General features: G+C 37.7%; 1 protein-coding gene across 3 annotated transcripts in view; it reads right to left on the reverse strand.

Annotated features, from left to right (window-relative positions):
- Window positions 1–756: 756 nt before the first annotated feature.
- FAM120A (family with sequence similarity 120 member A) overlaps window positions 757–25,268 on the reverse strand; it is a 53,786-nt gene continuing 29,274 nt past the window's right edge. For 2 of the 3 annotated variants that reach the window (XM_068694085.1, XM_068694083.1), the window contains exons 10-18: window positions 24,141–24,315; window positions 18,482–18,731; window positions 17,008–17,122; window positions 13,024–13,233; window positions 11,888–12,071; window positions 10,785–10,922; window positions 9,175–9,316; window positions 5,388–5,484; window positions 757–2,656 (exon numbers count right to left, since the gene is read on the reverse strand). In XM_068694085.1, the coding sequence (XP_068550186.1) occupies window positions 2,345–2,656; window positions 5,388–5,484; window positions 9,175–9,316; window positions 10,785–10,922; window positions 11,888–12,071; window positions 13,024–13,233; window positions 17,008–17,122; window positions 18,482–18,731; window positions 24,141–24,315 (1,623 nt within the window). In that variant the 3' untranslated portion in view covers window positions 757–2,344. The remainder of the gene's footprint in view (window positions 2,657–5,387; window positions 5,485–9,174; window positions 9,317–10,784; window positions 10,923–11,887; window positions 12,072–13,023; window positions 13,234–17,007; window positions 17,123–18,481; window positions 18,732–24,140; window positions 24,316–25,268) is intronic. The other variant, XM_068694086.1, reaches the window with a different exon arrangement.

Genomic DNA, 25,268 nt, shown 5'->3' on the forward strand with positions numbered 1-25,268 from the left:
CACCAGGAAAATTGCTCCTCTCCAGCTCACTTCACTTCTGAAGGGAGAGAGGAAGAATGATTGCTGCAATTTGCACAAAACACAGCTGCGCTGCTATAAACTGCATCTATAGTAAGAGCACAGAGCTGTTAATACTGCTCATGTAGACACAACATGAGATCAAAAACGCTCAGGGCAAGACTGTTTTTAACAATGTGTGTCAGGCACTAGAGTAAACAGATGAACATTTAGATAGAGACAGCAGACAATAAGGGCGTGCCTAGACAGAAAAGCTATTCTGATATCAACCTAGGTATAAATGTATAACTACTCCTGTTATGTCAGAACGATCCATTATGTAGAGAAAATGCTCGCGTAACAGAATAATTTGCTTTCAGCTACAAGGAGCCGGGATACGAGCAGTGCTGATAATCTTGTACATCAAACATAATACTGATGCACCACTGCAAGCACCTGGGGATGGCCTTTTTCTTTTTAAACAACTGCCCTTGTTATTTCTGTCAAATATTTGCATCTCATTAGCTATCGTGCATTTAAGAGTGGGCAGCTGTATAAAATAAAAAGGACACAGCATTACTCTGATGAAGTGTGCTATTTCCCAGCAATGGCGGCATATGAAAGTTTTGCTTTGTTTTCTTTCTCTTTCAAGAGGACATAGTGTATGTAGTCTGCTAACTCAATCACTTTATTTGGGCATAGGAAAACTTTTATTTACAACACGTAATTAAAAATATTTGACAAAAAAGGCATACAGTATTTTATACTAAAAGAATAAAGATTTTTATTAAGCACTGTAAGTTGCATTCAATAGCCTTCAAATACACCACACCACAATCCATCTACAACCAATCAAACCCAACAGTAGTTCATTCTTGCACAATCCATGAGTTGGGGCAGAACTCCCTTCAACTTACATTAAGATACCTACTTAGCTCTTGCGGGCAGGGAATGGGGAATTACACCTCATTTCTGATCACTAATGTGTGATGAAGAGCATCAGGAGAATTATATGAAAACGAATATAAAGAAATGATTCTGATTTTGAAGTACATTAAGTTTGGAAACACTAACAAAAACATCAAAATGATACAGGTATATTTGCTTATACTAAATTCTTGATGGGAAAGTTCTCAAGAACAAGCCATTTGTTTCCTGCTACAGAAGGGGGGTACTTTTTTTTTTTTGAAGATCAAAGCTTTTTTTTTTTGTTTTTCACAGAATTTCATATTTGCTAATATGAAGGCATAAAACAGCAACAGAGAACAATAATGCATACAGCAATGAGTACACCAGGGTAACGTTGATATTCAAAACGGCTAGATAATTTTTTTTTTTTAAGTTTTAGAATAAATGCAACAGAGGTCAATAATCACAAAATTTTAAGGTTAGAGCAAGATCAGTCAATGACTAAACATAGTTAACATCTTTTATAGGACTATTACTGATTATTAGCTTTTTGTTTTGCAAATGGGCACAGTACTTGTAAGAATGGAAGAAAGAGGACAATAACATGCATAATATTAACTACACACTTTAAAAATTATGAACCATGCAGAAGTTTAGCTCAAATAGTAGTACTAATGGTCTACGTCTGATTCAAAACCACATAGTTCATTGATCACGGATGCATGGTATTAGTCACAAAAAGTTTCAGAACACATTGTGTTTATTTTGAAAGGTCATTTGCATCTTCTATGATTTCAAGTTTATCTCCATTTAACTTGCTTGTAAAGTATGTATGATGTATATTTAAAATCAGCAGAACTGCAATATTACTCTATAATTTTTAGTTTCGATAGTTTGCACATTTTAACACAAAAGAACCACATCAACGGTGATGAAATTTAAGAAAGAAAAAACTGTGGTTGTGCCTTTTTCCCCCCATAATCATGAAATCAAAGCCTTAAAGAAAGCTTTATTGTGACACAGTAATGCAAAATCAAATATAATGGCATACATATGGTGCCAAGTACTAAAAATTATATTTTAAGCTATATATACTTAAAGACTGCCAAAATTTGTTTTCTTTATATTTCAAAAAACAAAACTACAAGCTTTTGTCATAACCAGTTTAAACTTTATGTATACTTCATTTTAAGTGCGGGAGTCAAATGCTCTTCATTCTCTTTCTTTTTTGTTTTATTGTAGCATTTTGACTACAACTGGTTAAAACTAAAAATGTGTTGTTTAAATCTCTGACATCAAAGAGGGATCCGAATTTCCAAAGTCCTCATTTTTCTCTTACGGAAAGGAAAAAATGTACGTAACTGTAGGCTCTCTTTCTTTCCAGATATTCCTAATCCTGACCCTTCCCAACATCCTTCACCCTCTATAAAAAATAAGTTTACTCTTCTTTTTTTAAGACAGTGGCCTCAAGAGTATCATCTTTATGGCAAACACTGTCTGCATTTAGTGCATTTAAGTGAGAATTTGTATTGCACATTTTAGAGTCATTACTCAAGGCACTTTCAGACTGATTGGAAGCCCTGATGTCTCCTGTATTCCCATTCATCTGGGAAGCTGGTTTTTCCTCATTCACAACTCCATTTTCAGCCAGGGATCCATCTGAAGACACAATTGAGGATTTAGATTCCTCTGATTTTGACTTAAGTTCTTTGGCTACTTCTTCTGCTGAAGCAGCATAAGGAGGTTTGCCCTATTTTTTAAGAAAAGAAGAAAATTACTGAAGAACCACTGCTATGTATTTACAAGCTGTTACAATGACACTATTAATAGGCAGCATGCAATGTGCAGAAATATCACAAGTAAACACTGAATATTATGTACTGCTGAACAACGAAGTGGCATACAAGATTAACATCAGAGCACAGACGTGAAAGAAGTTTCAGATCTGAGTGCCTTCTAGCTGTGCCTTTTGATGTTCCTGTGGTAAAATGCACTTTATACTTTGAAGCCTCAGTTATTTCATAATGTAAAAGCTACACAAACGTATAGAAATACCAAAACTGAGAAACAATATACAGCTTAACTCTGCTTCTTGGTTCATATACATTATAATTTAATGATATGATTACACGGTATTCAAATACAAACCAAAACTTATTTTTGCAGAACTTTTAAAAAGTGTAGAAGTACCATGCAATATTTTCTGTACTAGTTGCTTCTGAGATTAGGCACGTGATTTCATATGAAAAGCATATAGCAGAATCTTACACAACTGAGTATAGCAATAAAAAACATACTTATGCAGCATTAGAATGTATATTTAGTTTTTAAGCACCTGTAACAATGAATCTTAGCATTCCAGAAACATAACAGGCTTTAAACAACAAAACAAAGTAGGTAGGTTGTGTTGCTAAGAAGCAATGTACTGTACTTATCTGTCACTCCGTTAACAAAGTCAAAAACTAAGAAATGACTAAGATATGGATATCTCATACAGCTTGAACAATAGCACAGTTTCATAGTGTAATAATTCTGTCATACTAAAGCCAGCAGGGTTAGTACTCTCATGAATGACTGACAGATTTTGCAGGTGAAAAACTTAAGAACTGTTGTTCTCTACTATCAGTATCATAAGCCTTGTTTTCTAGAGAAATCACAAAATATTCTGGAATAACATTGCATAGGAATATAATTGGCATATGAAAACAATGAGCATTTATCATATGTGTAAATGTCGTTTTTTCAGGCTTTAGTGAGCATTATATTTTAAATACATGCTTTTTTGTTTTTCCAAATCAAGAATGAAAGATCTTATCTTGTGAAGAAATAAGCATGTCTTATGGTCAATAAATACAAACTGCTTCTTTCCATCAGATTTCTCCAACCTTTATCCATGGCACCTCATAATCTGTATCAATAAAGCCCCTGGATTCTCCAGGGAGGATTTTACTTGTTGCAAATGTGCATGTCTGCATCTGGCCCTACATCAGCATTCTTTCTTTAACTGCCCAAGTTTGTAGGACAGGGAAGCACACTGTTGCCAGTTCAAAATCTACTTGTTATGTATTAAGCTTCCCAAATTCTCCCTACCACAAGCTAACCCACCTTTTTTTATTTTTTTAATTCTTGTAAAAGGAACATATACTACAGTAGAGTGACTGACGATAGTAAAATTTGATGAGCTCAGGTCCAGTTTGCAGAAAATGTCCCTATTTATCTTTCCTCTCCATATCACAGGCACAGTTTTAGACCAAACTACTTGCCATTACAAGTATTTACCATCCAAATTATACATTATTAATAAAAATGTGACTGCACAAACTTGCTGACAGTCTGGTAAGACTGTCTGCCATCTTACCTGCAAGTCATTTCTGAACTACATTTACATATGTAAACCTGCAGGAAGCCCAGCATATTTGGGAACTCCTTCTCCAGGCTTGCTTTATTTTATGGGATTAAGTACTTGGAAATGAGATACTACATAATTAACAGTGGTTTCTCTTCTATTTAAAGTATGAGAGCTAAAGCTTTAAATACATAAGTACATCACAACACAATCTGTGTCAATAGAAATTTAACAAGAGAAGTATTTCCATTTTTACATCTAAAACAGCAAGTTTTACTTTAATAGTTGCTTCATTGCCCATTGGAGAACACCCCTTCTCGTACCATCTGATACCTGCAAATGTTTCACTACTCTTACGTTCTAATGTCTACATGACAAATCAAAGAACCATATGATATATTTATTGTGAAAGTTTTCCGCCTATTTACTACCCACTCATCCATTACCCTTGGGATTTTCAACATTGAAAACTGCATAGCAGTAAGAACAATGAAAAAAGGGAGGAAAACACAACTCTGAAGCAATTCACATTTAATATGAAACATAAGTTTGCTTCAGCTATATTTAAAGGATCCGTGGAAAATACAAAAATTATGATCCACAGACTTTGTATACTGTCATCAAAAATGAAACTGTGTGCTCAGGGGGCGAAGACTGGTCTGTTGTTTCCTAGAAGTTTAATGTAAGTTCTTTGATTTGGAGCCATGCAGCAGCAAAAAATCTTCTACTGCTACTATTTTTTCTTCATGAGATCAGACTGTGGCTCCAGGAAAAAAGAAAAAAAAAAACTGGGAAAGACTGGGGGTGGGAACAGAAACTGCTAATTTGTTTCAGCTTTGTATTTCTCCCATTTTTCTAAATTCTCTTCTACTCCCACGACTGGTTAGAACTGTGTAGGCACAACCTTCCTATCAAAATACATTTTCCACTTCTGTCTTTATAACCAAAGTTTGCCTGTGATTGAGATGCAAAACTAGCCTGTTGTCTTTATGTGCAGCTTACAGGTTCAACACATAGGTAAGATCACTGTAAGGAACACTTATATTTTCAAGTTGTGCTTGTCAGTATTAGCTGGCCTGGAAGTCCATACCAAACTAGCCTATGAACTAGAGGGTCAGGCACATGGCTTTATTACCTGAATTGCTCCCTGGCTTTTATAGCCTCTCCCATAGTACCTTCCGCCTCTTCCAAAAGTTCTTATCACTGGAGTGGAAATAACTCCTCTAGGACGCCTGTAAGTTTTGAGGAAAAAGAAGAAAAAATGCACATCAACTTAATCTCAAAGTACATTAAATTTCAATCTTGCTTGCAGGATGTTTTTTTCTAGCTTTACGGTCTAGTGACTACCATTTACATTTCATACACGACTGCCTAATTAAGAATTAGTGTTCTACTACTTACAAGTATATGAAATCTAAAAAACTTCATTTTGCTAGCAGTAAAATCACTATTTCTATATTTCACTTTATGATAAACAATAACTAAGTACTTTCAAACTTTGCAAAAACATTTTCAAAATGTCAAGTTATCTTTACAGTCCTTTAAAAACTGAGCTCAAATTCACCTTAAAAATGTGCAAACAACTCAAACCACTTAAAAGACCATTTCTCCCATTTCGTAACACTCCCCATACATAAATACACTAGACATGGATAATTTTGAATTCTCCCATCAAAACGGAAGCAATTTTTTTTTTGCCTTTCTTTGTTTTATCTGATTTCTTCTAGAACCTGAGAAAATAATGGAGGCTTCAGCCCAATCTGCCATGTAGCAATATATCAACTTTGGATGCTTTTAAATGGGAATCTTCCAACCAGGATTCATCAGGTGGTGGCTTTTTGATTTGATTCAGTAAAGATTAGGACAAAACAAACTTTCACTCAGTTAAAACTTTTAATGCAATCAATTGCAGAAATGCAACTTCCTTCATCATTGTGTCAAGAACTATTTCTTGCCTAAAACTTCTCTTTGTTATCTCTACTGGAGACAGGTGATTGCTCTACTTTTCCTCCAAATTCCCTGCCCAACACGGGGAGGTCACAACATGAACACCGACTCCTCTGAAGCTAGCACAGGGCAGCCAGATGCTGCTGGATACATCTGTGTACCCAATGTTCCCACATGCTTAACATCCATGTACCTACTGTTTCATCATGTAACAATTCCCATATGCCAGTAAGGTCCCTATGAGCTGTACAAATAACAGCTTAAAAGAGAAATGAAGATTTTGCTCAGTGCTCCGATTTCCTGCTGCTGCTATGCTGTAGCAACCTAGTTAGGCTGAACTGACAGAGCAGAGAAACACCCGTCTGCGCCATGCGAGTCTTTCCTCACACATTGCGAATTCCCACATTCAGTGCAAGAAATTAAATACTGGATTTTCAAAGTCAAAGCAGGGGATAAGGAGGAAAGAATTGTGTTTTATGTTTAATGACTCTTACTGCATTCTTTCCAAAGATTTTAAGATGACTTACCTGTTGCTTTTTTTTTGTTCTTTTTTGTTTGTTTGTTTGTTTTTTTTAAGTGGTGAAAGTATACCCTTCAGGAAACTGAATAATGTTTTTTTCCAACTCAGATGATTATCACGCTAGATATAATAATGGATCAAAGCTAGTAAAAAGCAGCTGGTATAATCTTATATAAGAACAACATTCAAGTTCATTGTTGCACAGACATAAGACAATGCCAAAAACAAGCTTGACACAATCCCCTCTACTGAAACAGATAAAAAATTGAAAATAATTGTGTACAGCTAGATGATGAATTGCAGTCAATGAAATGTGTACTTTCCTAGTCAAGTGTTCATTAGTAAGAAATGGCATCTACAGACAAGGACCCCAATCTTTACAATACCTGGTATAATACTTGGCTTTAGATTGAACAATAGCATTAGCGTTTTCCTACTATGTTTAATTTTCATACAAACTAAACCAACAAAGAGCTAACCTGCCTGTGATAGCTTTTCCTCTTTGACTAATTCTAGTAATTCCAAATGTAAAGAATTTAGTATCAGATCTTCCTGTTTATATTAAATCCTAACTAGCTCTGGCAGCTTCCTTGTCTTTCTGAGGTGACAACTTGCATCCAAACCTAACTGGCCAAAGGTAGTGCCTCTGACAGAAGGAAAACATCAGGTATTTTAAGTCCTAACTCAAAAGCTACTATTGGGTTAACAGCATTTCTCTGCCATAAAGGTACTTTATGGAGCATAAAGGGGCAGTAACATCCTTTTAGTATTGTGACTGCTACCCAGCAAAGGAGGGAAATTAACTTGGGACTTTCAAGCCTTAGTTTCTGGCTGCTGCTATTTTCCATAAGTTCATGTATTTGCTTCTTCAGAAAATGGAGGAACTGTTATTTTATGAAGTCAGTGGTATGTATAAATGTAAGACAGATCTGAGCCTGAAGGTGTCTCCAGATAACCACTCAGGGTGCCTCAGTCTGACAGCAATCTTGATTACGGCAATATAAGTTACCTGGACATTTTTCACAAGCAGTAGTGCAGTGTACTTAACTGAAGGAAAAAGCTCTGTAGTAGTCCATCCATGGACTGGAGAATTTATAACCACATATTAGTCTCACTGAAATGTTATTTTGTCCACTAAAACTGAGGAATAGGATTAAAATATGCAAAAAAGTCTTGTGCCTCAGCACATCCTTGAGCTGTGGTCTGCTGCTCTAGAACAGCACAGGTGTCCTATAGGTCCTGCTAACCTGCACAGCCCGTTACCTTAGGAGAGTGTCTGAAGTGTCTAAAACAGCACTAGAGGCGTATGTTCTGGCAACTGCATCCTATCCTTGGGAAACAAAGCGTTCCTAACTAAATTTGTACCCCTTAAGGTGTCAGCTCTGTTCTTACACCAATGCTGTCTGCTGCTGCTGAACTTTTCATCTTTGTTTCTGTTGTTCTTACCCCTCCACTCTCACCTCTCTCCCTTGTCCTGGGGCTTCAGGTCCAACCATCTCCTCACTCAGTCCGACAAGACAGGCATTCACACAGCTCATACTGACTTTAGCACCATGCTTTATATTGCACATTTGACTTCATTAATGGATAGAGAGGAATTCAAGACTCATTCTTTTAGTATAGAAATTTTTATTATTCTATGCAGTTTGAGACTTATTCTTTGAGACGCTTCCTGGCTCAAGACAGCATAAATATAACTAATTTACTCCATTCCTTTAGTACAGTTGACGAGAAACGTAATACATTCATCACATAACTTTGGGACAGTTTACTGTAACAGATGTAATCTTAATAAAGATGATAGCTCTGTGATGTGAATAATAAACCCATGGAAAAAACAATCTTAAAACAGTAAAACACTACATATTCCTGCACAAATTATTTATTTTTCAGAAATGTTGTGCACATGTAATTTCTGCTGTAGTGAAGCAGCATGAAAGAGCTGAAGAAATTAGCGTTATTTTAAGCACATCTCTCATCTTGACAGTAGCAATGAACTATTAAACCTAGAAGTGTCCTTGTTTTTGGCTTCACAGAAGAATTATATAATGAAGTTACTAAAAAATGTATCACACTTGGTAATAAATGTTCTACCATGACAAAAAAAAATTGAATGCTGTGACAGTTTTGCTCAGGTATAATGTATTTATTGATTTCATGTAAGGGAAAGCCCCGAGTCATCTTCTTGTGCAAAATGATCCAGCTCATCTCTCAGATGCAGAGTATTAATGTTTTTTGCACATAAAAATGCTTATACTCATGTGAATAACCGATTAAAAACATCTTAACATGAATGTAATTGTTTTTCTTGAATACTCAGTGGGTATCATTTGTGTAAGGTATTCTAAAATGTGTTGCATGCAACTTCGAATGTCTCCAACTTTACCATTTTCCATCCAACCCCTTCCCCCCCTGATCATTAAATGACATGGACATTCCACAAGAGTGCACTTACCCTCTCGCTGGTCCTCCCACAGAAACGACCTGCAGAGGAAATGGCCCTCTACCCCCTCGTCCACGTCTGCTTCCAGCCCAATGGCCGACTACAGTGCCGGCAATTTCAAGTTTCCCTCCCTGAGAAGGAATAGGTTGGACTCCTGCACATAAAAGCAAAACCAAAACTTGATCTTCACATTTGCAACATTAAAGTTACTAATAAATGGAAAGCTTGTTGGTTCAGATTACATGTACAGTTTCCTCTTTGGATACTGGTAAACTATTTTCCATTCTGTGTCTTTCAGAATAACTGTAAGTTTAGAGTCCTCCCCTCCATCTTCTTTAAAAACTTGTATGAATTTTGCAAAGAAAAATGATCTCGAATACTTCAGTTTCAGTAACTAAAAACACAATTTAAACAAGCATTGAGAAACTGAAGTGAAATTTTACAAGCTATTTGAAGATTTTTTCCTGCAATCCTAATGAAGTGATTTTTGAAGGCATAAAAGCACTTTCTAGTGAACATCAAGTATCAGTGAAAGACATAAAGATGACCCATAAACAACTTATTAGCATTAGTATAGATAATTCTGCCTAAGTCTTAATAAAAATACAGCGTTTAAACTGATCTCAGTGTAAAAGGTAGGTTTATTCTTCTACCTCCAGAGAAAGCAGCTGAAATTGCTACTGTCCAAAATTTGAATGTAACTTTAATTCACGTTGCTCATCTTTATGTGTGTGTTTTGCACTTAAAAATCAACACTAGGGCGAAACAAAGTTCAAGAAGGTAAGTGCAGCTGAGTCAGATGTTACTGGTAAGACCATCAGCACTGAAAGGGTTACAAAATACAGCATTTACACAGCCACGATTAGTCATCAAACGTTAATCAGTAATTTAGTTCCTAGTGCATTAAGTTCAAAAAGGTTTGTACTTCCCTGTACAAGTCTTTCAGCTTCAAATGCACGTTATTTACGGGGGCAAAGTTACTCACACAATGAAGCATTAGAGGTATGTTCGCTCTTAGAATAAAAGCTCAGAGGCCAGAAAGAACAGTTACACTTATGGCAAAATTCCACCCGCAACGAGGGATTGGAATTTGCAGATTTCCATTGTCTCACCTCGTATAGGAGCAAAGCAATGGACACACAAATGTGTAAGTCAGTCTCACGCCTACGACCACACTGACACTGATGCCAGCAAGGAACGGGTTAGCAGTAACAGAAGTCAGTAACTTCCATACTGTGTTGTTTTACGAAAAGCTCAATTGTCCCCACATTTTAGGAAGTGGCTGTTAATAGGTTCCAGCACAGTTCAGCTCACGACAGACTGCACCCTCACATTTGAAAGCGCAGGAGACAGAAGGGCTCGTTGCGTTTGCAGCTATTCTGTGCCCGAAGGAGGGTTTCTAGGCGCAAGAGGCTGGCACCGAGGGGTGCGCGGGGCCGGGACAGCCCGGGCAGCAGAGCGGAGAGCGCGGCCTCGCAGCAGCTGGGCCAGCTGCGGAGGGGGAGAGCCGAGACGGTTAGGGAGAGAGGGAAACTGGAGTCAGTAGGAAGCCTCAGACCAAACCGTAAAGTGAAGGAAGCTGTTGCCAGAAGCTCTAAGAAAAGGGTTTGGGGTATAATTACCGCCCTGAAACTTGCTAGTCCTGTTGCTGTCATTGCCAGAGAAGGCTCCGGAGTGTCCTGCCGCTGCCGCCACCCGGAAGGCCCGGTAAGCACCTGTGGCTACTGTTTCCCCATAAGGGCCTCCGAAGCCATAGACTCCTGTTAGACCCAGGGTAAAGAAAGACAGGGGAAAAGCTGTGAGGGGGGCAGGCATCCGGGAATGCCCCTAGCAGAGCCGCTGCTGCCTCCTTCCTTCCTCCCAGTGCCAGCAGCGGGGTCCGCGCTCCCATGCACCGGGTAAGAGGTGCCTGGGCCCAGCCCAGGTCTACGCGGTGCCTCGGGGAGCCCCGGCCAAAGCCCTCCTGCTGCCTCAGTGAGCACAGGCTCCCTCATCCACAGGGTGCGGGCCTTCTGCTTGGGTTTGGAACAGCTAAACCGGCCTCCATGGCACAACGAGCACACAGGTGCTTGCAGCTACTTTTTGGCAATGAGCTTCAGTGGCTACAGTGGTGGCACCCCAAGAACGTCTTGCTCTGAATGGCCAGCATCGATACACCTACGGTCCTCTGCACCTGGGGAAATCATTCTAGAAACAGCCTGGAATGGTTTAACCAGTGCTCTCCAGTATTTACACTCAAGGGTGCCAATGGTCAAATGACTGTAGCAAAATAGAGAGGGGTGGGGAGGAGGAAAGGTTGTCTTCAACTCTGAGAGTTAAACTGCGTCCATTCATTTAGGTACTCTTAGTATTTATGAACACAAATATTTTGAAGCAAAGTACAGTTCATTTAAGAGCGTTTTCATATTATCTGGTGTTGATTTTTTTTTTTTTTTTTTTTTTTTGCTTTTTCATACAATAGCTGTAAAAACATTGTGGTCTGGCACAGCTACTAAAAATCCTTATGGAAATATGCAGCAATACAACACGTTCCATGATGCCAGGCTACAGCTAATAAAAATAACAACAAAATGCAGTGATTGGCACAGGACAATACGTGCCCAACAGTTGTTTTTATGTATTTTTCCTATGAAATTGAACAAGCAAATCAGTTCAATTTGGGGAATGCGAAAAACAAGGTAATGCTTCATGCCCATGTGTTTTGCGCTGCTGCCCTGTCACTTACCAGCAAAGCCTCTCCCCCTGCCCTGAGGTGGTGGGACTGGCCCGAAGTGTCGAGGATACATAGAAGCTGGATAGAAAGGCATGGCAGGTGGAGGTGGGAAAGGGAGAGGATGGTTCTGCCTGGAGAAATTTAATCCTTCTAGGATGCTCTGACGCATCTTTTCAACCTTGGCTGCCTGCTCAGCCTATGAATAAAGAGAAGGTCAGAAACAGATGTTAGAATTCTGGTTTCAATTGTACAATGCTATATTCACAGAACAAATTCAAAGAAAGCAAAAGAACAGAAGAGTATATGAGTACCACAAGGCTGGATAGTAAATTACAATAACTTATCTTGCACACCTACTAATAGCTCAACGATATACCACGTGTTCACAAGAAAATCCGTATTTATCAGTAGAGAGAGGGGAGTCTAAATACTGAGACAGTTTACAAGTTGAAAACACATACATTTTAAAAGTTGAAAGGGGGTTTCCAGAAATTAACTGCGAAACTGCAGTCTATAGTCTCCTGAAAACTTCATGCAGCCCTTTAAACTTTAAGCAGAATCATCACTATAAACCCGGACTGCAAAACAAAATTTGTCTGGAGGCTAACAAACCTGAGTGTGACCACAGCCACCATCAACATATAATGTAAAAGGAGCTTCCCTTGAGTCAAAAGTAGGAAGTAAGCTGTTTTGTTAAAAGATTTCATACCTCCCAAACAGTTGGGAAAAAAAAGTTTTGGTCACTCAGTAAACCGTTAATTTTATCAGGTTCTGTTTTTACGGTTAGATAATAACTTCAAATGAACAAGGTATATCAAAAACCTAATTCAGTTGTATTTTATGATGGCTGTAAGAAATTTGAAGACATTTTGAGCTTAAGGACTGTAAGAATGACTTCACAGCCTTTAAAATAAATTGGAAACTTCCTTTCAATGTAAAACCATGGCAGCTCAGTCCTTTGTGACACACTTGCTAGCTCAACAACAGTTAAGAGAGTAAATAGAGCTGACAAGTATCTATTAGCCATCCACTTTGTATATCCCTTTTAAGCAGAGAGATGATGTGCACAGTAAATGACTGATAAAACACACCTAACATTTCTGAAAATCTAGCGTACAATATTCTGTCACACTTCTGCAACTACACACCTGACCATCACAGAGGTCAATGAGCGGAACTTTCTCCCGGCTTGCTTTGATGAGCTTGGTCTGGAATAATTTTCCATCAAAATACATCCACGGACAGCAGTGCTCCCACGGAATTGGCTGCCCACAAGCATCGTTTGCAAAAAGTGCCATATCGACACCACTCATAAATAAAGCAGACAGCTGAATTCCTCGGGGATCGAGATTCTCAATCTGTTTAAAAAAAACACAACAGTTTATTTATTAAGATAATAATGTGATATGATTCAAAGTTATTCCAATATTTGCATTATTTTCAAAACTCTTGAAAACAGAGTGATTTTAGAAGGTTATCAGACTTTTCACATGTAATGGCCAGTTTGACTAGAAGAATCCATGGGAATCTATAACCTGTATACGCAAAATTGCAATACTCAGGAAGGCTGCTGTTCCCATCCATCCACTCTACAGGCGAGAAATGAAAATAAAAAGCTATTTTCTTAACAACACAGCATAAGAAATTATTTGAATTCAATTCATAATCAAGAAGCCAGTAAAAGCTCTAAGTAAAATACACATCTTGAATTTGTGGCATGTAGTGTCTAAAATACATCCGATGAATACTTTAGCTGCAGTAGTATCATCGATAAATATGCAGTACCATACAGTACAGTTTTTCTTTTTTTTTTTTTTTTTTCAAACAATGGTGAGCCATATTAAAGCAAAGAAAAGTTTTAAAAGACATTTATAGTAATTCAGCAGTAGAAAATTTCATTTAAAAATCATTTCAAATAGTCTTGCGCTTCTGTGATTTTTTTTTTAAGGAAAGTTTCAGGAATGAGCTTTATGTTAGCATTCAATTTTAATTCCTACATACCACATTTCCTTTCCAATGTGTTTAATAATGGATTTTATAATAACTTGGTTCAAGATTTTGCTATGTTAGAATGTGTCTCCTATAAATGAAGTGACATTTTTATGAATACGACAACTGTATTTAGGATGCAGGATAGGTAAACAAAGGTAGAATTATATAGTGACTAACAGCTGATGGGGGGAAGCAAAAAGGATTTGCTTGCAGCAAATAAATTTTTAGCTTTAGAATAAGAAAATATCATCGCTGCTGTCCTCTAAAACACCTTTGAAAATACCATCCCCTTCTTGGGAACATTTTAAAGACCTTGGTATTAAATTTTAAAATTAAACTACATTACCTTCCTTATGCATAAGCAACCTTTAAGATCCAAAAGACTATCCAGATCGTTTTGCAGATATGCAGCTGGGTTCAAACTCAGCTGCTCTTTCTGTCTGACTTCAACAAAAAGAGAAGCAGCTGCTTCATATGAAGACAGTAACAACAGCGCATGAAACATTGCATCTTTTCAGTTAACCAAGACATACATGTATTATGCAAATTATCCACATTACTCTTCATGTATGATTTAAAATTAATACTTGGAGAACAATTTCTATTAAACAAAAATATTGTATGCTATTCATACTTGCCTTGTCTCTGCCTTTCATTGTGTTGGAATTTTAAAAATATTTTATCTAGGAATTCCTTTCTTAGATCTCCAACAGTTTGCACAGTGGGGTTTCCTCCTCTTTGCATCAAGTCTTTGATAACTCTTGTAGATAACTTTTCCAAAATCTCTGCCCCTGAATGTTACGTGTTTATTGTGCTGTGTTTTGAAAATAGATATTGAATACTACATTGCTGATACTCTGCTGTTTTTGATGCATCCAGCCTTGCCTACAAAACTGTCGTTAGAGTTTCCACTGGTATCTACAGGTACAATTACTCCTCTTTAGGAGCTTGAGGTAGGTATCTTAAACCACGCTCTCACTGAGACTTTGAAAGGCTCTCCCCTCCTACTCTGCTACATCCAGTGTCTGTCACCTCAGATAAGACCATGTGTATGTCTTCTGAGCATACAGGATAACTCGCTGTCAGTTTGTTCCTTTGACAGAAGTTTGCCACTGCTTCCCTGAAGACAAAGCACTGCTCCCCACACCATACTTAATACAATTGCTGTTGTCTTAGAGCCAGAACCTCTGAGATTCAGAAAGGCCCAGTAAGCACACAGGGCTTCCAGCATGAGTGAGTTGAAAATCTACCTTGAAAGATGTTCCAGCAAACATCGGAATGATTCTCTTGACAGACTCCATTTACATTTAGCCTCTGTTCAAGGAATTCATGCTAATGAGCAAATACTCAAAAATGTTGTTCTCGAGAGCCTAATATGCTTATAATTCATGTTACCAGCAATCCAGTCTCAAGTACTGAAGCAAACAAGTGGTCCTGCACAAACTCATCAGATGTTCATTGGAGCTGTCCTCCTATGTATTTCTCCATACATTTTTCAACAGTGACAGAACAGCCAAATAAATTTTTCCTGTTGGATTTTTTTTTTTAATTCTTCAGAATATGGGAAAAGGAAGATGATTTAATTTTTCTGTTAACTCTGCCATTAAGATTGGTAACATGAATTCACTAGTTGCTGCATGACAAGTTATAATAGATTGTGTAGTGTTTTCTTCCCCTGACACTTATTAGTATTTCTATGGCTAAGGTGTTGGGTTTCCACAAGCAGATTGATTTGGTTTATAGACTGAGAAATCCTTGCCAGGTTGCTACATATGCAGGAATGCAAGCCAGACTCTGCTCATCACCCACAGAAGAGAAACAGTCACTTGCTGGCTTTAAAAATGCTCTTGCTGATTAGGTTTTAATGGCAAAACGTTCCTCAGAAAAGCCTAACCGATGAAATCTGCATGAGCTTAATAATGGTTTCTTCTGTGAAGAGCAATGCTAGGACTGCTGCTTTTGTCTGTGCCCCTTCGCAGTGTGTACCTGCGAATATGAGTAACTTGAAAAATACATATCCAGCTTCTCCTTGCCAATTTAACTAAGGACAGCATGTATCCAAGCACAGCTGGGAGCAGAACGGATAACTAGACTTTCCTGACTTAAGCCCTATATATGAAAAAGACCATTCAAAATGACTTCAACAGAAGGTTACGTGATGAGGTGATCAGCATCTCCTCTCCGTTACTGTGTTGATCATGAAAGCAGACAGGAGATCAGATAGATCACTTCCAGTTGTCCATTCCTCATACATCCTAATACCTCCCAGTACTTCTAGTTATCAAATACGCTACTTTATGTAACCTATGCTATGTAGAAAACCATATCTATAATTATTTCCATTCAGAAACATGTTTGTTTCAAATGAAGGGCTAAATCCTACCGTTTTATTCAGAGTAGAGATTTTTTTTTTTTTTTTTAGGTTCTAAACAAATTTCTAAGAGCTAACAATGTAAGATCAAAGACCAAATCTGGTAGTTAACTAAAAGGCTGGAAGAGGAAACTGCGCTGTGAGCATGTGACGGCTGGATGGAGAAATCCCCTGGAGTAAGAAGATGTTGCACAGACTGATAGGCATTCTGTATTTACAATAAGGACACTACACTAAACAACTTTACCTGTATTTACTTCATCTAATAGTACAATATTACAAAAACTTTGAGATCTTAATTTTTAAAACCCTTGAAATATTTTTCTACAACTCTGTATGTTTTCCTTTTATAATCCCGCATTTTAGCATTCAAGATTATGCCATTTCTTCTTCGTTTAGCTGTAAAAACCATCTGAATGCTGAATCATGAAAAAATGGCCAAGTTTGTATATACACAATAGGAAAATGTCTCTTTTTAATGGAAGCATATTTGTTTTACAAATTCCAAAAGACAATTAATTAAACAGTGACAGAAGTTCTGTAATATAAGAACATGTTTAAAATTTTTCTTATTTACTCAGTGAAAGAAACAGGACTGATTATCAATCTTTGCAACACTTAAAAATATGAAGATGACTATTGTGGAAAGTGTATGTAAACATGCAAGGCTTTTGGTGAGACAGGCATTTATGCATCACCTGCTATAGTTATCAATGTGTGTCAGCTAGAAATAAATCCTTAAGTTATGGAAATTATAGTTAAGAGCTACCTTGAGTTCCTGAAGCTGGTCAGGTTCATAGAGCTTTGGAGACAACGCTTGGGCAAGAAAAGCATCAAGTTCCTGGCGACGAAGTATACGAACCCCCGGCCACTGTACCATATACCTACAGAGGAAGCCAGTCATTAGCCAATAGTTTCCTTTAGCAGATAAATCAAGTGGTCTTTTACTTGGTCAGAAGTCAGCAGAATGCAACAACAAAAACAGAAATATTTTTTGTAGTCTAGATTTCAATAGTTATAACAGCCAAAATGTTAAATAGATTTGAAGATTAAAGATCAAACTAAAGACAGACTGGCTGTGAGTCACTTCTGCAATTCACAGCAGAATGACCTGCTTCCAAGTGATGAGGTAGAGGACAGGTCACTGAAATAGAATTTAAAACATAAGTGGCTTCTGATACACCTAAAAATAAAATAACGTTAAGATTATTGGTCTTTAAAAAAAAAAACAAAAAAACACTAATGGTAAAAAGATTTTGTGAACATGGCTTCTAGATAACACGTTCCTCAAAAATGACAGTGAATTTTATGCTCTCCACTTCAAACAAGTAGCCAATGAAACTTCATGTCTAAGTAAGCAACAATTTATATATGCCATATGTCACAGGAAAGAAACATACTATCCAAATGAATGAGTAGCTCTGCTTTAAGATATTATTTGTCTAATCTTTTGTATAGCTACTACTCTTTAAAAAGAAAAAGGATTTTTAGTGCTCAAAAGGCAAGACATAATAGGGTAGAACCAAAGACAAGTTTACATTTATTACTCTCAGAAATGGCTTAAAAATTCTCCTGGCAACAAGCCAACCCTGCATTCTGCCAGATTTAGAAGCTAATCATACTGAAATAATCACACCTTCCCAAAAAGGTGAGCAACTTTCATTTCTAGTTCAATTTTCATTCTGAAAAAAATAAACATCTTGGACCTTGCAACTTTCTCTTTAATAGTACACTTCAAATGTTGGTTATCATCATCTCAACCAGATGAGCAACTCTCTCACACGGAACCTAAACACACCATAGGCAGACTATCATTCACATCCACTTTCAATCCCAATAAGCTGTTAAGCAGCTGTTCTCTGAGGAGCTTGCTATTTTGCTTTACAACTTCCCCAGCACAGCCTCTGAGACTCCAATTTTTTTTTCTTCATGTTGAAGCCTTGAGTATAGTAAGGGTAAATTAATTCAAATGCTACAGTGGCCTCTTTGCAACACAAGATTTTTTTTCTCTTCCTTTCAGTTCTCCAGAGACTGAAGAAAGAAACCTTGAAGTATACAGCATGCTTTAAAGACTGCCAAAAGTGACGTTCTAAAAATGAAACAAACCCCTTGTCCCAGTGAAGTTGCAAATAGGAATTAACACTTTCTACACTCCGTTTAATATAAAGTTAAACATATCAGAGAGTTCATGCTGAACAGTAAAACCTTTCCTTCCTTCTGTTTTACTGCAAGATAACACTGACCTTAGTACACAACAGAGCACCATAAGATGAGTGGGCACATTAGTTGGATTGAGCATTGCTGGTGTATCTGATCTCATACAGGCCAAAAATGCCCTCATTCTTCGGTTCTTGTCTTCCACTGCTTTTCCCAGCCACAGCTTCTTCAGATTAGGACAGGTCCATTCCCTGAACGCAAGTGCTTCCACAAGCTCAGGGGTTTGTGGAGATTTTCCTTTGTAAGCAGCCCATTCCTTAATTATCACCGGTGAAACTATAACATGACAACAATTGAAAGAAAAAGAACTCAGAGTTAACAAGTATCACATGAAAACTTTCTATGCAAAAGACTTCGATTCCAAAAGTATCGCTTTGAGACTGTGATATGTCCTGGTCACACTGCTGTATTGGCAAGTCAAATTCTGCGTGGACCATCCTTTAGTTACCATCACTTACAAAACAAGTGCATGCAGCCAAGTGTACACTAGGAATGTTACAATAATTATTTACAAATTGATATGCAATACTTCCCTCTAAAGTATCTGCATCATTTATCAAAAACCTAGAGCAATACAATAAAATCAGTACATATATACAAGTATTTTTCTAGATGTGGTCTTTTAGGAACAATATGACCTTAGTGATTTTATTTAAATCAGATTTAAAGCTTATGTCATATTTCTTCATAGTTGTTCAAATACTGCAATGGAATTAGATCTCAAATATGGGTTTATATGCTGCTGATTTTTTTAAATAAACATTTTACAAAATTTGCACATGCCTTTCAATTTACAGCACTGCTTTTTATGAAGAGGTTAGTATTTTTTATCTGCTATGCTGTCTTTCACCTATGAAAACTGTGTTCAACTCCATATTGCTGCTAAAGCCCCTCCCGTCTTTATGTTTGACAGCAACTAAAACAGAACACAATTTAAAAAAAAAAAAAAGCCAAGACTGAGAAATGATATCTTTGGCCTTGGAGTGACCCCAAGTTTAACACAGCTCAAAATTTGTTTGCACCCTTCTTAACTCAGAGCCCAGTTATGCAGTGTGGAAAGACTCAAGGAGCTTGTTAGTGAAGCTTCAGGTTACAGCCCGGAGAGATTCCTCCGCAAGCAGAGGCGCAGGAGAACAGCCCTGCTCTTTCTGCTGGAAGCCTTTCAGTTAGGGATTGAGAGGAGAGTGCCGCTGGTGCCAGAAGCGCTCTCACAGCTACAAAGTCTCCTTCAGCAATCAGACATCAGCTTTGCAAATGATTTCATAATCAGAGGCCATGATCTGGATTAAAGCAGCAGCTCCAGAATACCCTAAAGCACCCTCTCGTGCTTTTCTGGACTAAAACTACTCTAGCAGCATAGCTACGTTTTATAGAGCTCAGGCTAAGTTTTACAAAGATAACACGCAGCAATGAAAATAAATATTCTGATATATTTAGTCGGTAGCCTCACGACAAAATCATGTTCTATTTCGGTTGCTCCCAGTTTTTATATGCCGCTCAGCTATTTAAGAGGGGCTTTAACAGCCAGCAGAGCTACTCTGTTATTTGTGCAGGGTGTATCACGCTGGTGTTCGCTTCTTGTTTAGGCCTAGGATGGTAAATGTGGACACATGAAAGGACGGATTTTACAAAGGCTTTCGGATACTAGTTTAATTGCTGTAGGTCTCAGAAGCAAGAGGTACTTTTGGACCAAAACCTCTTAGCTCTCCCAGCAAATGGCTAGGGAAAACAGTGAGGCTACTATGCAGGACAGCTTAATCTGTTCAGCAGTGAAAAAGCTGAACTGTTGACAATTGACATAAACCAGTTATTTGTGTTTTGGAGTTCTTCTCTTCTTCCCTTCAACCTCCTTTTGACAACAGAGCCAATACTCCCGGCTACACTTAGTTTCTCAGTTTGGATGCCCCTCCAGAGGGGACTAGATGCAAATTTTGTGAGCACACATCTAAGCACCCTCTGAAGACCACCCCTCCAGCTTTCACCACTCCTCTAACAGCAGACAACAGCAAGGAGACAGAGCTCTACAGAAAACAAATGTTCTGTAAAAACAGAGCAAACCCCTTCGTTTTCCCTCAAAAGGTACCTTCCTCAGTAATACAATACCTGCTGAGGTTATGCTGGAGACTCACCCTGGTTTCAAAATTACACAAAGTAATGGTTATTTTGGGAAAGAAAAAATTCTTCTTGGAGAGTGGTTTAATAAGAAGGGCAGTCTAGCGGACTAGCAAACATTCCCCCCTGAATGATGGAAAGGAGGAATTACAGCTGTATCGAGTCAAAAAGTAACTGCAGTACTGTTCACTCAAATTAAGCCTTTAACGTAACAGATGAATCTAGGACTTGTCCATATCTATTTCTCCAGGGCCTTTCTTACACATTTGACAACTCTGTACTGGGACTGCTGCCAAAAATGCCATCTTCCTCAACTGCTGAGTATCTCTGTCCTCAGAGGAACGCTTTGTGTTTTCTTTCCAGGACCTCCACTTGGAGATAAGAAATGTCTCCCCTGAAGACTGCATTAGCTACAACAAACACTCAGGATCAGAGGATGTTCAGCCACAACACCACAGAGCTAATTATGCTGGTTTTTGTACTAAACTTCCTCCTGCTGCTGATCAGTAGATCTGACTACTCACTGTAGCCCAAGTAACTGCACTGCGCACTGATGTCTGCTTTAACCATCACCCTTTGGACACTGATGGCCAGTCCAAGAACAAAAAAGCTCAGCACCAACCCGCACTAAGCTAACCAGCTTGATAAACACCTGTGAATGCTGTTACAGGCTTAAGCCATTAGCAGCAGCATCCTGCATGCTCCAGCTGTTAGAGCCCTCGCTGCTACCTGTGACTCAGATTTTTCTGGTATTCTCTTTGCATTTTTTCCATGAACTGAACACGAGGTGTGAGGTACCCACCATCATCAGAAAATGAGCCAGCTAATGAAGATTAATCAAGACTCTTCTAACCTTGTCATCTTCACTGACAGTACAGCTTGAGCTACGCATGCCTGATTTTGCAAAAGGGCTATTGCCCAAGATACGGCTTTCCTTTTGGCAGAAACAGTGTCAGCTGAATACATCCTTGATGGAGAACAGTACATCACAAGATGGCTAGGCTTAAAATAACAAACCCTCAGATCCAACCAGGAGTTATGACAGTTTGTACAAGTGTGCATTTTTGCAGAGTGGAAAGGGCAGATGGTTTCATCGACACACATATATTTATTAGAACCAGGGAAATAACCCATTTCAGAGCTTGTAAAGAAGAGCAAGTCAGACATTTTGACTGTATCCCCTCACAAGGAAGGGGAGCACAGCCAACGCTGCACACTTGGCAGTAAAAGCACAATGAAGAACTTCGCAATTCAGCTTTTCATGTCCTCTGGGAGCAGACATGAGGACATGTACAGCAAAGGCATTACTTAGCAGGCAATTATTACTGAAAAACTTCACTGACTACCTCTCCCAGCAGACCTGTTGTTTTTAATTGACTTTTCAACTACAGAAAAATAATGATTTAAAAGACAGAAAGAAGTCCATTTTAAGAAAGATCCATTATCTTACTGTCTATAAATTTAGTAATAATAGTGACGTATCACGTTTATTATGTACTTTTCACAGCTTGCTATAACCCTCACACACAATATATTTGCAAATTACTCACACACAATTATTATATTGCCAGTGTAATGGTTTGTACAACAAAGATGACAGAATTTTAGATGTATTAGTAGAATCATCAATTCTCCACATAAACCTAAGGACAGTATACATGCCTTTAGAAATTAATTTCTTAATTCTTCTGATTTTTTCTGTTAATTACTGTTTCATACTTATTTTTTTGAGAGCAGTGATAAACATTAAGGCACTAAAGGGGAATCACCATTGTCAGATCATTATAGCTTGTGTTGTAGTCCTCAGAGAAGTTAGTAGCAGCTAACGAGTGTGACAAATCAATTTGAGAAATCTGCTCTTGCCATTTGAGATGCTATTCTCCCCCTCTATCTGGCACAGGCTACCTAATTCTTGCTACTCTGTAATAGAGACGACCAAAAGAAATGCATTCGTGTAACCTAGCCCTTTCAAGCCACAAGCATGCATCTTAGCTCAAATCTATCTTTACTAGCAATTGTAGCTTTGCAGCAAAGTGCTAATCTTTGGGCAGATGTTCCAATTTTTGTTTTCTTAAGAGCATGGCCAGTCCTAAGACAGAAGTAGGTCAGGTAGCTGAACGTGTCCTGCAGCAAGATTTGCTGGAGCTCCTGAAACTACACCAAGTCAGCAGCAGTGTTCTTAGCCTCCACTGACAACAAACCTCTGAAAAGCAGCATAAATGAAGAGAAAATAGAGATCATACATGTATTCCAGCTGTCTAGTGAGAACATTCTAGGCTTACAAGATGAAAACATTCTGAAAACCAAAGCAGACCTTCAGCAGTTAGCTATTTCACCCCAAATACTGTAGTACGCTTAAGGACAAATGTCTAATGAGGTCAAATGAATACCACAAATAACTTCATTATTTTAATCCTGAAATGACCTCATAACCTGAAATACTATTATGTTGTTTGAGTTTAAAGGGTTAAGTTTTTGACGATGTGTCGCAAGACATTACTCAAACAGGGTAAATATTAATTCCACAAAATAATGTAGATTAACAGTTTTTCAAACATTGTAATATTATAATCTTCCTTATGAATGTACAAAAACATCTAACAATTAAAAATGAAGGGAATGAACATGAAGTTTACTATTGATTCTTTGTTTTTTGCTCTTTTACACATGAAGGCTGAATAATGCTTTCCTACGTTCTAAGTATCCGCTTCTTAAATTTAGCCTAGTGACAGCAGCCTAGATATAAATACTTCTGCTGCTGCCATCCACTTAATGTTTCAGCATTACTTTAACCTTTTTAGGATGCTACTGTAAAGTTCATTCAATCATATCCTTGTATGCATTTCATTACAAGTAAAACAATGCAGAATGAGGAGGGTGAATTTTCTGGAATAAAAGTAATTCCTGGAAGCAGAAAACTTAAAAAGTTAACTTCCAGATTAATATGAGATTAACATTGATCCTTCTGACTGAATTAGCCATAAGATCTTCTGACAAGTCTGCTCACAGAAGTTTAGTCTTCCTTTAGTTGCATTACATCTGATTTCTGCAAATTTCAAACCAAGTTTTTATTCCAACACCTGAAAGGTACTAAATGGACTTGCAAAATTCACTGAAGTACATTTAATTATACATTTGGGAGAACAGAGGGGAAGAGAGGGAAAGTTAACATATGCATGTCTCGTCCTCAAGGGGAAAAAAAGCACACGAATTTGCATGCATATGCTCAGAATACAAGTTTCCTTTAATCAAGTTCTGCCATATACTTTGAAAACTACATCAAAATATGACAATACTTGCTGCAAGCCTGACAGCAGCTTAAGCATATACTTTAAAAAATAAACCCCAGAACTTACTTAGAAAGGGTAGCATTTCAAGTTCTTAAACTACTACAAGAAATAACATTTCGAAGTAAGAACATCTTTTTGTATTATCCATGGATCGAGTAAGTCAAATTCCTCCAGCTCTAGTCACATTCATGAAATCTTAGCAATTATTCTCATTCAAATCATAGTACAAATGAAAACATGGTAAAAGAGAAGAGAAATAAAGACTGGATTCTACAGTACATACATTCTGGTGGAAGTCTGTTCTTTCTAAAAGCGAGTCTTTCAGTTTTCTTTCTGCTTTCTGCCAAACTAAACAGGACTCCGTAAACATACTGACGAACTGGCCTATAAAGCAGAGCAGCAGGAGGCAGGTCTTTGTTGGCTTCATCTTCTATAGAAACAGCAATTTTGATTTCACCCTTTTGTGTGAAAGAAAGAAGAAAAACACAACATGTTAAAGTGAACAGAAAGTATTTAGGTATGCTCAGTAACTCAATCCAGCTCTAAAATGAATCTCATCTAGTCAAGAAAAATGTGATTCAGCAATAATGTGGATCTTACATACGAGAAGGTAACACCAGAGGAAGATTACCCTACTACAAGCTGCTTGCTTTCCTCCAGGAGTTCTCTAGGCTCTGATTATTCCTATCACTTTCCTATTCCTCTTCTCCATCACACAACTTTTTTTGTGTGTGTGTGTGTGTGTGTGTGTGTCTGTCTGTGGATTACCTGTGACTGTCTAATTACTGATCTTTACATACAGATATTTCTAGGAGAAAAACAGTATATACAACAATACAGCAATGTGCTTATAGAATTAAAAGACATGCAAAGCACATTTGAAGAATAAATACTAAATCTAGACTGCAGATAGTTATTTAAATAAATATTCATGCTGTCTAAAAACACCAGCCTGACTTTACGATGCAAGGGTTTGAAACAGTGCTGGGGACTCACTGTAAAAAACAACATTATGAGAAGACCTGGAGAAAAAAACTAACTGGGAATTATGCAAGTACTGTTTCAAATGTGAGTAAATGAAGCTTTAGCATTTTATACCTTCTTTATAAAAAAAAAAAAAAAAAGGCATGAAAGAACCTTCTGATATTCTCTCTCAAAATATCAGCAACATTCTATATTTTTTGTATCTGTGCATTCAATCATTGTAAGATTTTCTGGGAAAGCTACTCATATTCCTATTTAAAAAGGTGCTGAGAACCACCAAACTTCTTAAGGTTTACTCAACTTTCTCATTTTTTTTTCCTGACAGTGACCTCAACAAAAATTTCCTGACAAATAAACCTTGCCCATTTCCAGAGATGCATCTCACATATTAAATGCTACTTTCTGAAAGGGCTTTTCCTTACATTTT

The sequence above is a fragment of the Anas acuta genome, chromosome 11 (genome assembly GCF_963932015.1).
Source record: "Anas acuta chromosome 11, bAnaAcu1.1, whole genome shotgun sequence".
NCBI lineage: Eukaryota > Metazoa > Chordata > Aves > Anseriformes > Anatidae > Anas > Anas acuta.